General features: G+C 35.4%; 2 protein-coding genes across 3 annotated transcripts in view; both read left to right on the top strand.

The window, feature by feature from the left end:
• Positions 1–778: 778 nt before the first annotated feature.
• Positions 779–5846, top strand: LOC107100149. Its single transcript, XM_015398532.1, has 6 exons — positions 779–855; positions 1677–1799; positions 1872–2056; positions 2131–2202; positions 4550–4718; positions 5202–5846. Exons 1-6 carry the CDS (start codon positions 801–803, stop codon positions 5714–5716), a joined length of 1119 nt encoding a protein of 372 aa, XP_015254018.1. The 5' UTR covers positions 779–800; the 3' UTR covers positions 5717–5846.
• A 5856-nt stretch (positions 5847–11702) lies between these two features.
• Positions 11703–14438, top strand: part of atp2a2 (ATPase, Ca++ transporting, cardiac muscle, slow twitch 2) — a 30704-nt gene continuing 27968 nt past the window's right edge. For both annotated transcript variants that reach the window (XR_001481995.1, XM_015398754.1), the window contains exons 1-3: positions 11703–12328; positions 12619–12636; positions 12742–12824. Coding sequence is in view for 1 of the 2 variants with exons in the window: in XM_015398754.1 (XP_015254240.1) it covers positions 12211–12328; positions 12619–12636; positions 12742–12824 (219 nt within the window). In the remaining variant the exon portion in view is untranslated. The remainder of the gene's footprint in view (positions 12329–12618; positions 12637–12741; positions 12825–14438) is intronic.

Genomic DNA, 14438 nt, shown 5'->3' with positions numbered 1-14438 from the left:
ACCTTTTTATCTATATATACAGCAGAAATGGTAGCAATTATTATTAGTTTACAGTGGGTGGAGGAGGTCAGACCAGACAGGGTGGTGATTTGCACAGATTCTAAAGCTGAAATAGAAAGCATTCATTCAGGAGGAAATAACAGGAAATACCATTAACTAGAAATTCATCAGAGTTGATTTAGGTTATTTAGGTATGGAATAGATGTTCAGTTCTGTTGGGTTCCAGCACACGAAGGGGTGAGAGCAAAGAAATAGACAAGATAGCTAAAAAGGCTTTAGGAAAGCAGAATATAGATCAGATTCAATTTGGGAAAGGGAAATGTAAACCAATAATTAAGGGGAAAGAAACAGAATTAAGGCAAAAATATGGGATGAAGATGAGAAATTAAGAAGATTATATAGGGTTCAAAAATCTGTAATTGTTAAAAATTATGGAGAAAGAAACAGAAGGGAAGAGATAATTTATACTAGATTAAGAACTGGACATACCTACTTGCATGAGTTTTTGTATAGGGAAGAGAAATAATGATATATGTGATGGTAGTGAAAGAAAAGAAAATGTGGATCATGTTTTGATGGATTGCATTATGGAAAAGGGAGAGAATGGAGTATTAAAGGAATAAGGAGGAACATTTTGTTAAAGCATTGTTGTTGTTTTTTTACATAACACAAAAATAAAAAATAGAATATAGTAGGTGGAACTATAGAACTACACACTCATGTACAGTAGGTGGCGGTAAGCACCTATACGTTTTTTACAATCCGTCAATCTAACAAAGAGGAAGAAGAAGATCACCTAGATGACCGACTGGAGGAGCCGTCAGTTCGCCATACGCCACAAAAAAACAACAAAAAGCAAGTAATTTTATTGTGTTTTTTGTTTGCTTTTTTTATTACATAATTTAATGGTTACACGCGTGTTATAATAGTTTAAAGTGTGTTATTTATACATAACTTAAGGGATACCTGCGCGTCGAGGTAGTTTTAAAGGATCCACCCGCAGCTCCATAACATGCCTTCCGCCCCCGCCAATTGTTGACGATTTCCTCCAGAGGGAATTTCATATGCAAAAAAAACTTAAATAACTCATAATGTCGCTTCTTTTGCAGCATTTAAAAAAAGAGTTTAACATTAAATAGTAAACATTTCTGATTGCACTAACAAAAAAAAGCTGTAAAAACAATGTGCATTTTATTGAATGTATTTATGTAATTCTCCCCCTGGCTTCTGATTTTTTTTGCCTTTTGTTTTTTTTTTTATATGTCTGTAAAAAAAAATGAAAAATACTTGTCTGCATTGATAACTGTTTTGTATTAAAAAAAAATATAAAAGTGAAATAAAAACTTTGATTTGGACATGACGTCATCTTGGATGGGCAGAGCAAAAGGAAGATAAATTGAAGATAAATTGAAGTGAATCAAACATGAGCAAAATGCAAAGTTGTAGTTTGCCAATAAAAAAAAAAATAATAATCATTGTCAATGTTGGGATTAAAGGAATAGTTCAATCTATGATCAAATTTCTGAAAAAATTTGCCACATATTTTTTTTTTTTATATCATTGAACTTTCCAGGGACTGCACATACTTTTAATATAAAAAAGAAAATCTTAATTTGTATAAAATCATCAACAGACGTTCTTGTTAAAATGCTTATTTGATGTATATTGTGTTATAGCAAAAATGGAGAGCAAATGGGACGAGATCTACAACCTTGTGTCTGAAGGTTCCTATCCACCTACAAGTACCAGAGGGCAAAGGCAAACGCTGAGAAAATTTGCCTCTAAATTCACCATCCATGGTAAGGCTTTGATATTTTAAACAAACACATTTTCTATGATAATGATATAATGCATACATTCTTTCAATGAAGCTGGACACCTATTCTTTGGAGCCTCACCTCACAGACGGGCCATAAAGTCTAGAGAGGAGGCCTGGAGCCTTTTCAAGGAGTTTCATGCTTCACCCACAGGAAAACACACTGGTATTGTGAAAACCCGCATTTCCATGTGCTCTCGATTTTTTTGGCCTGGTATGACATCAGACATACAGAAATGGGTATGTTTCCAAATTCTTAACAATATGCTTAAGCTCGAAAGTCCCATAAAACTGAAAAACAGCAACATTTTCAGGTGTCTGAATGTGAGCAGTGCCAGAGATTCGGGCCTCCAATGGAGGTCTTTCAGACGCTGGATTGCACCAAGGTAACCATCCACTGCATTTCCTGTAGTTTTTTTTTTTCTTCTATGCTATCCTTGCACATTTTAATTTTAATCAACAGGTATCAGGTGTGTGGGAGTTGATCCTCAGGTTAGGGTATGACGATCTGACTGGCTTAGTGTATGACAATCTGACTGGCTTAGTATATGATGATCTGACAGGTTAGCTCAGTGGTGGGCAAACTTTTTATCTCGCAGGCCAGAAAGGGTTTTAAATTTTGACAGAGGGGCCGGGCCAGGAGCATTTGGACATGCAATGTGATTTATCAAACCTGGGGATCGAAATGTATTAAAAACAGACACAATTGAAGGTGCAAAGAAATCAACATTTAGAGGAAAAAGATCAATGGAATGACTTTCAGCATTCAGGTCATATTATTACCAGATGAAAGAAATGGGTCTTAACATTGAGAGCTATGTGTAGCAGTTTAATTTAGTTAATGTACTGGTGCGTGGCCTCGTTAAGTTAGGCGTAAAAGTCATTAAGTTGAAGAAACTTCTCTTTTGGGACAGAGTCAAACTGAAGATTGAGCAGCTCCAGTTGCAGCTCATGCGGTGCTGTTTTGGGGTCTTGTAAAAGGGGACAAAACATCACCTGAAGTGACTTGTCAATTTTTCCAAAATCAATGGACCAATGGCCATCTGCATGGCCAGTGTGGGAAAATGAGCAAAAGATTTGTTTGACATTTGCCTGGAGAATAAAATCAGCTCGGATTCGAAGGCTCTCAAAGTTGTGTACATGTACATGACTGATTTCTTCCCTGCAGCTTTTACATTCAGCTCATTCATGTGTGACAATATGTCCACAGCAAACGCAAAGTTTCAAAGCCAGTCATCATCACTAAGATCAGGGAATTTGTCGAATTTCCCCATTCGCTCCAAAAACCAATGAATCTCCTCTGCGAGCTCCCAAACTCATAGATGCACTTTCCTCAAACTTAACTGGCGGACACAAGAGTGGTAAAGTAAGTCCTAGTGATCTGCATCGGTTTCCGCTAGGAACGTAATGAACTGACTCTGAATAAGTCCCCTTGCTCCTATGAAGTTACCAAGTTTAACAACTGGATCCATGACATGGTTAAGCTGCAATACAGAAATTCTTCATGAATGAGACAGTGAAAAAAACTTCTTTTAATTTATCTTGGATTCTTTTCAGCAGCGCAACGTTTCTTCCAGTTGAATTTGGAAATTCATCCGTGTTGACACTGGCAAGTTTACTCCAAGGCAGCTTCATTCTCTCGATGACAGCAGAAACCTGTTCATATAAGTTCTCTCCTCGAGTTTTTCCCTTCAGCGAGTCCATACTCAAAAGCTCCTCCGTTATACCAAACTGTCATTTATCCCTCTGATAAAAATTAGGAGCTGAGCAGCATCTTTCCTGTCATTTTTACCGAAGGGGGGAAATGGCAGCTGGAAAGTTGCACTCCAGCAATGTGTCTAGACTAGTGCGCTGCCTAATGGGGGAAACAAGGGTATTGCAAAATAAAGGGAAATTAATGAGGTTTCTAAACATCCATGGGTTTTTACTATGATTTGTTCAAGTTCAGTGGGCCGGATAAAAAAACCCTAACGGGCCCTATATGTCCCGGGGTCCATAGTTTGCCCATGTCTGGGTTAGCTACTACATCAGGGTTAGAGGTTAGCTCTTTCGACTACAACTTTTTTTTCTATTATATCACATATAAAGCAGTCTAGTAGATTTCTGGTATGTTATTCTCTTGAATTTGTGCTACAGCGTATGACGATCTGACAGGCTAAGTGCTATTTCAGGGTGTGAAGTAGTGAGCAAGATCGGCAGGGCGGATTAAAAAGCTTAACGTATGGCCGTAGTTTGCCATGTCTGAGTTAGCTGCTAGGTCAGGGTGTAAGGTAGCCATAACAAATGTTTCAAATCTTCCTTTATAGTATATTGCTTTATGATGATGGTCTGCATCTCAGCAGTGAAGTTTTATAAGCTATTTTTGTAAAAAAAAAAAAAAAAAAAAAAATGAAAATCAGAATCTGTACATTTTTGAACAATTTAGTGGGGGGTGCAGAATATGTCATAATCTGAAAATCACAAGAATTTTGTTTTATTACAACTGATATAGCAAGTATTCACCTGTTATAGAATCATGCATAGCTGTTTGTTGTGGGCAGGTTTGAACAATTTTAGGATGTAGTAATAATTCTAATCTTTTTATCATGCCCTGGTATGAAAAACCTGCACAAAGGGTGTACCTTCTTTTTTTACTTTGACTGTATATCAGTTAAAACAGAAATGGTTTTAGGTTAGGCAGTAGTGGTATTTCAAACCTGTAACTGCAGTTCCTCTGCTTCATGTTTGTTTCAGATGCACGTCTCAATCTTTGATCTTAACACAAAGATTGCTTTGGAAGAATGCAACACATGCTGTAATAAACTTTTCCACTGCCCCATTTGCCCCAACTTCGAACCCACTGTGAAGGAAAGGATCGAGAAACACATGAGCCACCATATTAGTCATGGTTTACCTTATAAAGGTTTGTTGATTATGTTCATTCTGAATGAGCTTTTTTTTTTTAGATTTTATATCATGACTTCCTTGTATTTTATTTATGTTTTTTATTGTATTTTGGCATAAAGGTAATAAAAATGAGAAATTACAGTATGATTATTATGTAAAAAAGATAAATAGATAGATGGGGGAATATAATGGAAGGGAAGTTGGATTGAAACCATATTATTTTAAGATAGCACAGTCAAAGGCCACACTGAATAAATACATTTTTAATCTAGATTTAAAGCAACTTTCAGGGTTTTTCACAGAATAGTCCAATATTTCCATATACACGCCTTCAACTATAATAAAAGAAATACCAGATATGAGCTGCAGATTGGATTAGAATTATATTAAAACCTTTGAATCAACATGTCATTTAAATTCATGTATGTTGAGAAGCAATGGACCCAAATAAATCATAGTGAATACATGTCATTGCATTGTTTTTGTTTTCCTCCTGCAGACAAAATTTTACTCCGATGCAGCCTTCAGTGTAGACCACAGGGACATTTCCACTGTCCGCTTTGTTCTCGGACAGTTATGCGCCGTTTGGACATGAAGAAGCATTTGCTGATATGTCAGGGGGTTATTGAAGGAGAACCAATCCCAGAGTCATGCCTGGAACCCGCCTCACCTCCAAAGGACCCGCTCATTGAGCTACTTTCTTCACCCTCTTTGAGGCCTCTCCTAGAAGCCGCCCCCCCTTCCAAGAAGCCTCACCTTCACGATGCCCCACCCTCCAAGAAGACAGTCCCATCGGAGCCTGAGCTCTCAGTGAAGCCTGTTCTGACAGAAGCCTCACCAGATTCAGCTTTTGATCCGCAGCCCTCTACGTCTAAAGAAGAACATTCCTATTCTCAATCCTCTTCTCCTGATGTAACCATGGCTTATGGGAATGCAATGAAATGCCCGCACTGTAATAATAATATTTACTTATTCATGTTTAACAAACCTCCCTCTTTTAAAGTCAATAACTGAAAATGACTCAGTTGATGTTAATAGTAAAAAATCAAAGGAGGGATCATAAACGTCTTCCTTATTGTTGTGCCACAGGTTGGCTTGTAATGTGCAGGGTCTTTGTTTGACCCACTATGGGTTTATAATTTTTTCCCTCCCTTTTTTATGATTTCTCATTGTGTTTAAAAGTTTTAAACAAAGAGGCTTTTTTGACAGAATTCTCCAATTGTTTTTCTAGTTCTTATGTGTCTGTAACTATATGTCAGAATACAAGGAAATTGTTCCAACACCAGCATTATTTTTCCATTTGTGTTAAAAAGAAATTTGAGTCATTTATTACTTGATAATGGCTGAAAAGAATCTATTGCACTGTTTTATTAAAACAAAAATGAAAACATGGCGTAAACAGATGATTTGCAGCTATATGTCAAAAGTTCAGGGCCAGATGTTTTTATCAATGTCGTAAAAGTCAGATTAATTTTTTGAACATGTAAGCAGGATTGCATGCATAGTTTTGAGCCTTTTCAGAATTTCGGAAAATGTACAAGAAATACAGAATTGTGGACTCAGTTTTGTTCCCAGAAATGTTTGAACTTTTAATGCCAAAAATAATGTGTGTTTATGGAACTTGGTGGAAACATATTTCTATTCTCACAAACAGTGATTTCAGAATTTAAATCTGCTTTCTTTTTCAATAAACTGTTTATTTCAGATGAATGAAATAGTGACCAGCCTTAAAAATAAATATATTTCCAACAGATAGCTGCCTGTTGTGTCTGAAACCACCATATTGGGTAGAGAGACTGACCAGGATAGTCATATGAATACAGTACATTGAAGTATTGGAACTGTTACATTCATTTTTATTTATACAGTACAAAATCAAAGCAAATTATCTAAAGGTACAAACTGAGGAAGTTCATATACAGCTAAAATTAAACTCAAATCAGTTTAGTTAACTTAAACTGTGCATTGTGATATGAATTTAGATTAAGAATTATTCACCAAGTCCTCATCTTGGTCAGAAATAAAACATTTATAGTAAACTAATCAACAAGCAGACACCCATTCTTCCATTTTTTCCACCATAGAAATGGGCAACATTAACCACAGGTAAAATCAATTACTCCTAAAACAGTCGTGGGACTATTTGGATGACCCCAAACTAAAGATGGAATCTCGGATTGGGAGGATGCTGAGTAGTTCTTGCTGGATGAAGGATGAAGGAGGAAGCATTTTATATCATTACCCTTCCACTTTATACTACTGCATGTAATGTTTTCAGTTGAATGTAACACAAGTTTTTGGTTAAAAGAAGCATAGATTTATGATTTCAATGAGACCGAACTCTCACCGGGACTTCCTTTCAGATATTTTAACCTGGAGTGTTAAAGCACTTCTTAGTGTTTATCCTATAAAATACAAAATAAAATGCAACTTGCTGCCTTGGATTGTTGGTAATTCACTTTGTGTTTTGATGTAGGAGACATTTCTACTAAGAATATGTGGATTATTACTATTATTCTAAGATTAAACTGTTTTCCTTTATGTTTAGAGTCTGGGTGATTTGTCTTCTGAAAATAATTTCTTTATAAAGCCAATTGTTTTATCAATGGGAGCTCCTCTTTTTTCATTTTACCTCCTGTCATTAAAATTAAATCCCTTCTACCTATAAATACTTCCACACTTTGGAGAGACAATCCATTGGTTTTAAACCATATCATGTTGTTTTGGTCTAATTCTACTGTTTTGACTCGAATGCACTCAAAAAGCAGAGTAGGTGATAGAAATTTTGGATGTCAGATTTTGTATTTTAAAAAAAAAGCTATTAATAAACCTTTTATAAAAACATAGCTCTCGCAGCCGTTATGTCAACAGGAACGGACCACAATTCCAGCAAACAATTTTTAAAAGCTTGGGACGGGATACCTTATGTACCACCTAGAGACTGTTGCCATAGGAGACCCTACCAGTGGGAATTTAAGCCCCTACCCCCTAAGAAGCTAGGCGGAGCTTTTTCTGCAGGGTGGCAGTGCTCTCCCTTAATTATTATCTTATTATCCCACAATTATAGTCAAAGGTAGTACTACTTTTTCAGGACTTTTTACAGATAAGTGAGGTGAGCATTTGTTTTCAGCTCCTTCTGTTTAGATAGCCTTTAGAAGTCCCCATATAAATTGACCCCTCTTGGGTTATTAATCTCTGTCTAACTTTTATGAACAAAAAGCATCACGAAAACAAAGGAAAATCCCAGACAGGCTGGGATTAAAGTAATAGATATTTAAAGGAAGGGTGTATGTCCCAAGTAATGAACATTTTATTTATTACTGTTCCGTCTATCATCCTACAACTAGAAATCAATGGAAAACTGACACTACATCCTAAAAAATACCCTTTTATTTCATTCTTTCTGAATAATTTGAGTTTGTTAAAAATCCTGTATTAATTTCCTTCCTCATCATTATGATGAAAATCTTTCATGTTGTTTTGTCAAATATAATCCCAATAACAACCTTTGAGGTTTGTGGCTTCCACATCACAAAGTGTTGAACGGGTCAATGGAAAAGTATGCTTTAGGTGAGGACAAGTTATTGATTGTTTGACTTTATTGATCTCACAGTGGAGAAATGTACTCGTTACATCAGCTCAAATAGTCAAAGAAGAAGAATGTGCCAAAGGAAATAAAAGGTGCATGGGATATATATACAGTATAAACAGTGCATCCACATATATATATATATATATCTATATATCTATATATATATATATATATATATATGTATATGTATATACACATAGCTGCCCATCAGAAACACAGTCAAACTCAGCTAATTCTGTTTCCAATCACTCCCATTGATCTTCACAATGACCGAGTTATCAGAAACAATGTCTGGTTATCTCCAGCCCAACCATGAGCCATCTGTAAAGTGCTCTAAAAAAAACATCAGCTTGATTGCAGGGATACTGCTACGTCAGGGGTATACTACCACCTTGATTATTTATTATAAGATCTGAATGATCATCTCCCAATAGTTTCCAATCTGACATTCTAAAAGAAAAAAAAAAGATTTAAATTGAAGGAAATACCCACTAAAGGTGTAACAGTCCTCCAAATGTTGGCTATGAAGGTCAGAAAGACCACAAGCTGTAGTATCACGCCTCACCTCTAGAGGGCAGTAAGATCCCATTCATGTGAGCTTTCTTGAAAGGATGTTTATGCAAATCCAGTTGTCCTTGAAAAAGACATACAAAATAGAATATGAAAAAATTGTTGTAGATGCACTGAGAAACATTCATCTTGGAGAGCTCAACTGACAGATGGAAAGGCAAACATTAAAAGGCTGTATTACTGGACATGACTAATACCACATTATGACAAACCTTGTTAAACTGTAATATTAAATAAGCTGAGCAATCTATCAGACATAAGGGATCTTATATCCAGCAGCATATTCCTCTAAAGCTGTTTTGTATCCAAACATTTTATTGATTAATTCCAGTGTTGTTGTTTTATCTCTTGAAACTAAGCTGCACAGACTTGTTTCTCGTTATCAATATGGACGTGTCTGACTGTGGCACTGCACATTAATCTAAGTGTCTGGAAATAAACGTGTCTGTCAGATAAAAAACAACCGATACTGACAGAGCTTCTGGAACTTCTTTTGGTTATCCGATGAGAACAGATTAAAAAGACTCTTCTCTCCCAGACTTACCAAGATAATGATTTGTTTCATTCCAGTGACGACTCACAGAACTCATTTGATAGATAAAGACTTGTTCCCACTATGATAAGGAGAAAGAGAGAAAAGGATAGGGGGAAACTTTGTTATATCACCAATTTGAATTTCAAATCTGACAGAGACTGGGATTGTTTCTCAAGCAGATCCATAAAGACTTGGAATTTGATTATAAGCTAGGATATTTTATCCTGCTTTGTGGAGATTGGTTAATCATTTTTAAAAGGCCATAAGTGGCTAAGAATTGTTAAAAAATATATTATTAAGTGATTACATTTATTCAAGGGGATTTACAAACTGGTAATACTTTTGAAGCAAATCATTTCTGGCCTCAAGATAGCTGATATTTGGATTACTGAATCAAAAAACCAGAAGATCAGACACATTCAAACTTTTAATGTGATTTTGTTTAATTATTTTACATCTGCTTTATGTATTTAATACTGCTACCATAGCCAGAGCTCCCTTGTATAATCAATTATAACTTCAGTGGGACTTCCTGACTAAAAGAAGATAAGTGATGGAGCCATCCTGCTTTGTGAACCATATCAGATTATTGGGGAACATTTTCAGTTTATTTATAAAATTGATAAATTTACAACATGGACTTCCAAAACCTCTGAAAAGCCGTGGTATGTAATTGTGGAACTGCAACTAACATGGGTGTCATGGTAAGGTAAAGGTGATTTTAAAAAGTAATATTATGAAAGTAGGCATTGCATACATATTGAAGAATTTAAAACACGTGTCACTGTTTTATCAAACTGAACGTGTATCGGTAAAAATAAAAATCATTCAGTAAGAAAATTAAGTAGAGCAGGTTGAATGTTTTTTTTCCTAATTCATTATTCGTTTAAACTAAAAGTGTGAAAAAACCACAAAAAAACAAACAAAAAAACAAAAACAGCCATGTAGTTTTTCATTGTCAATTTAAAGGTACATATGAATTTGTAAGCAAGCAGGAAAAATAACAACCATAACCAATCAGAATATTTTAAAAGACAGCAACAAATGCTAAAAATGTACTTGTTCTGTCCCAGCATGTGGCCCAACAAGAAGTCTGGCTAGTGTCCAGTGTAATCTGATACTACTTCCAAAAGAAAGAGAGTCCTGATAACTCAACAGCAAAATATTGTTAGTAAATCTAATGCCATCACTCTAAAGATTTAGGCAATAAGGAAAAAATATAAAATTCAGCCCAGGGTGTAACTTTGTGATGAAAGTTGGAGGGGAAAATGTGGATTGATTGATGGATGTTTTTTTTTTTTTCCTTTAAGCTACATTAGTGATTATCCTCCTTCAAAATCAACAAAATCAAATTTAGAAATTAGTCCCACATACTGCCAAAGTCGATCTCACCTAAAATTATTGGTGGGGACATGTCCACAACAGTCCTTCAGAAAGTTACGCTTGTGAAATCAGACATATACTGATTATTTGCCCCTTAACCATGCTGTAGCTAAATATACATATGATACTTGTCTTTTATTAAATGCCTAGATACAGTGCTACAACAAAATACTCTTTTTTTTAGATATCTTTTTATTAAACACAAAACAAACAGTTCATATCCAACAGATAAGTTTTTTTTTTACATTATAAAATTCACCCCCCCCACCCATCAGAACTACTATGCGTCTACCTACAAGAATAAAAAGTAATAAAACATTAGTGAGTCATTATATATACACATATACATCTTAGACCAAAAGAACAGAGGAAAACAAAACAATAAATAAATAAATAAATGATTAAATAAAAAAATAGTGGTCTTCACTACAAATACAAAATAGAACCACTAGAGTGTAGCATAAAAAGGAAATAAAAAATTAACAATGCATATATGTACACATATTCTTACCATACATAAAAGAAAAAAGAAAAAGCCTTATTTATTATATGTGCTTAACTTCTGTAGGTCTTAGGGATTCTCAGGAATTGTCTTGAGCTTTTCAAAATAATTTAAAAATACTGTTTGACCAACTTATGAACATTATGAGTAGTTCCAGTTAAAAACAAACTACTAATAAGAGATACACATTTATCCAAATATAAATACCTATTTATTAATCAAATATATGAGGGTTAATTAGTCTGTTTTTGATGTTAACGTTAATATATTAGATCCCCCAACGTTATCTGAAATGTGAGCGAAGCTATGACGTTACATTCATGCAAACGAACAGTGGACGGAGAAAATAGGACATCCGGTTTGTCCAACCAATCAGCGCATTCCACATGCGGACACTGAACTCCGCATTCGACGAAGAAACGCGATTGGTGCCGATCACAACCCTGGTGATTCCGCAACACATAGCCGGAGCGTGCGAGAGGAGCCAAACTGCAACTCTTAACACATGTTTAAATAACCAATTCAGACGGACCGTATTTAGATTTATCGATTTAAAAACGAGTGGAAGACGGCGGCGGCGTTCAACTGATGTGACGTCGACATGAAATCTTGCTAAAGGTCTCACGAGAAAGCTAGCAGTACCGAGCCGGCGAATTTAAGCAGAGTCAACATAGCTTTAGCCTGTTAGCTTCTGGTTAGCAAAGAGCCGTTAATTCGTCCGTTGTCGGCGTACACCTGCGTCCCACGCTGTCCTGCGTACAACTACCTGTCAGCTTACCGTGGACTTTATTCAGCATTTGACTCCGTACTTTTATTTAAAAAAAAAAATTAACGCGTGGGAGCAGACCGGGCGGAGGAACAGGATACTGCCCGGTTAAAGGTTAGGAGCAACGGGAACAAGCTGTGTCCTCGAGCTACCGTTAACCATGGACAACGCTCACACGAAGACGGTGGAGGAAGTTTTTAGCTTTTTCAACGTGAACGAGAGCACAGGCCTGAGTTTAGAAGATGTGAAGAAACAGCGGGAACGATATGGAGCTAATGGTAAGGAGCTGGTTGAAATGGGTTCGTTGGAGGAGAAGAAAATGCTGATTTACTCTGTTCATGTGCGGGGCCATGATGTAACGGCAGTCCTCAGAAAAGGGGAAGCTTGTTAATGTCAGTGTGCTGTTGAAATATCGCTAAACATCCAATGCGAAAATACTCTGGCAATAAATTCAGTTAAAGTTAATGTGTAGAATAATCAGCCCACAACTCACTATCCCTCCTCAAGTAATCACGTTTAACTAATTGTATTCCCATCTCTCTCTCCCTGGCGCCTTGATGTGCTGCAGAATTACCGGCAGAAGAGGGTAAGATGACAGTTCAGTGATCTCACCTAAAAATATTAACCTGTCGTCCTTAATTGTTTTCTTAATAAAGAACAAAATTTCACCCTCAAACCTCATCGTTTCTAGGCAAATCTCTGTGGGAGCTGGTAATTGAACAATTTGAAGATCTGCTTGTGAGGATCCTTTTACTTGCTGCTTGCATATCCTTTGTAAGTATATCACTATTTTATATTCTGCTATCCTATACTGCATTCTGGAAACTATAATTGATCAGATCAGAATTGATTCATGAAATTAAAAATATATTTTTCGACCGACATTAAATTAGTGTAACTGTAACTGGCTGTCTTGTAGTAATGTTTAGTATCTTCTAAAGAGTTTGTCATACCCAATATGTATTGATTTGTTTAGTTTACTTAAGGATTCCCATTAGCCCATAACATAGAGGTCACTCCTCCACGGGTCCCACTACAAGTATTAGAGTAAAAAAATATTAAAAGAAACAAAATAAAATGGAAGAACTTAAAACACCAAAACATAAGCAAAGGTCATTAGTGACAATTATTTTAAAGAATAAAAAAAAACTTATTAACAGTCTACATTTCCTGGTTATTCTGATCCCGTCTGATTGTGTAATTAAATATTAGAGATTACAATCCTGATTTAGATTAGATTACTTCTTGTTTAAAGATATGTATTGCAGATTATCGACTCTAAGAGTTTGAATGACCTTCTGTTGTTTGATAAAATCATATAAACCCATTTTAAGCTGCAGCTAAAGATTTTTTATCATTGATTATTTTCTGATAATTCAACTATAAATAGACATAACTTTTGCTGCACAGGAGTTTGAAAAAAACAAAACAGAATTTAATCCAGTTGAAACTGAAACTGTGCCACTTTAGAAGTGATTAGAGCCCATTGACTCAGGCGTTTTAATCTTGAAGGCAAAATAAAATATTTTTTACAATTTTGACTTGATTCTGTTTTGCATTGGTTTTTCTTTCAGCAAATGGCCCTTTTTAGAGTCTACATTCTTATTTAATCCATTACTAGATTATAGATCATTATTTTTAAAAATTGATTAATCTGATTGTTTCAAGGGATCAGGGTTTCCCCTTTCTTGTATTTCTGGGCCATTATCCCTTTGTATAGAGACAGTTTCTTATTAATTTGTTTTGATATAATGTTAAGGCAATGGCTCTATATGCTAAGTCTGCTTGGATATATTAATATTTAAAGAAAAATGAGAATTAGGAGTTCAAATAAACAAAAACTAGCTTCAAAGTATAAAACAATATTAGTGTCGACACCAGTTGCCTGTTGAGAATTGGAGCAATGAGATCACTTTATGAATCCTACCATAATAACATGGTTAGATAAGCTAACAACGCCGCCTTGAATGCTGAATCATGAAGGTAGGCTCTTATCCTCAGTTACAAGACACGTGGTTCCACATCTTCATGTACTTAAACTGGTATATCTTCTCACTTCAAAATGTGTACATTCTTTTTTCTTTTTTTTAGGTATACATGTCTGTTAACATCAATGTTGTGTTCTGGAGGAAACTTCATATTCATTCTAACAATAAAGGAGAATCATATTTAAACATCAGTTCTAGCTAATGCTGTTTTTGGGCAATTTAAGAACAGCAGCAGAATATTCAGTGTTTGGGATGTAATATGTCCATTTGTACAAAATTTTAAGTTTCATAAATTGATGTGTTCAGACCTCTAAGATATTTTTTGAGCAGTAGTTCATATAAAACCCCAATTTTACCATTATTCCCTTTATTTTATGAAAGCTGGTCTTTTTTTTTTACA

Source organism: Cyprinodon variegatus, unplaced genomic scaffold (assembly GCF_000732505.1).
Source record: "Cyprinodon variegatus isolate N-32 unplaced genomic scaffold, C_variegatus-1.0 Scaffold29, whole genome shotgun sequence".
Taxonomy (NCBI): domain Eukaryota; kingdom Metazoa; phylum Chordata; class Actinopteri; order Cyprinodontiformes; family Cyprinodontidae; genus Cyprinodon; species Cyprinodon variegatus.
This window is presented reverse-complemented; position numbering and strand designations above follow the sequence as displayed.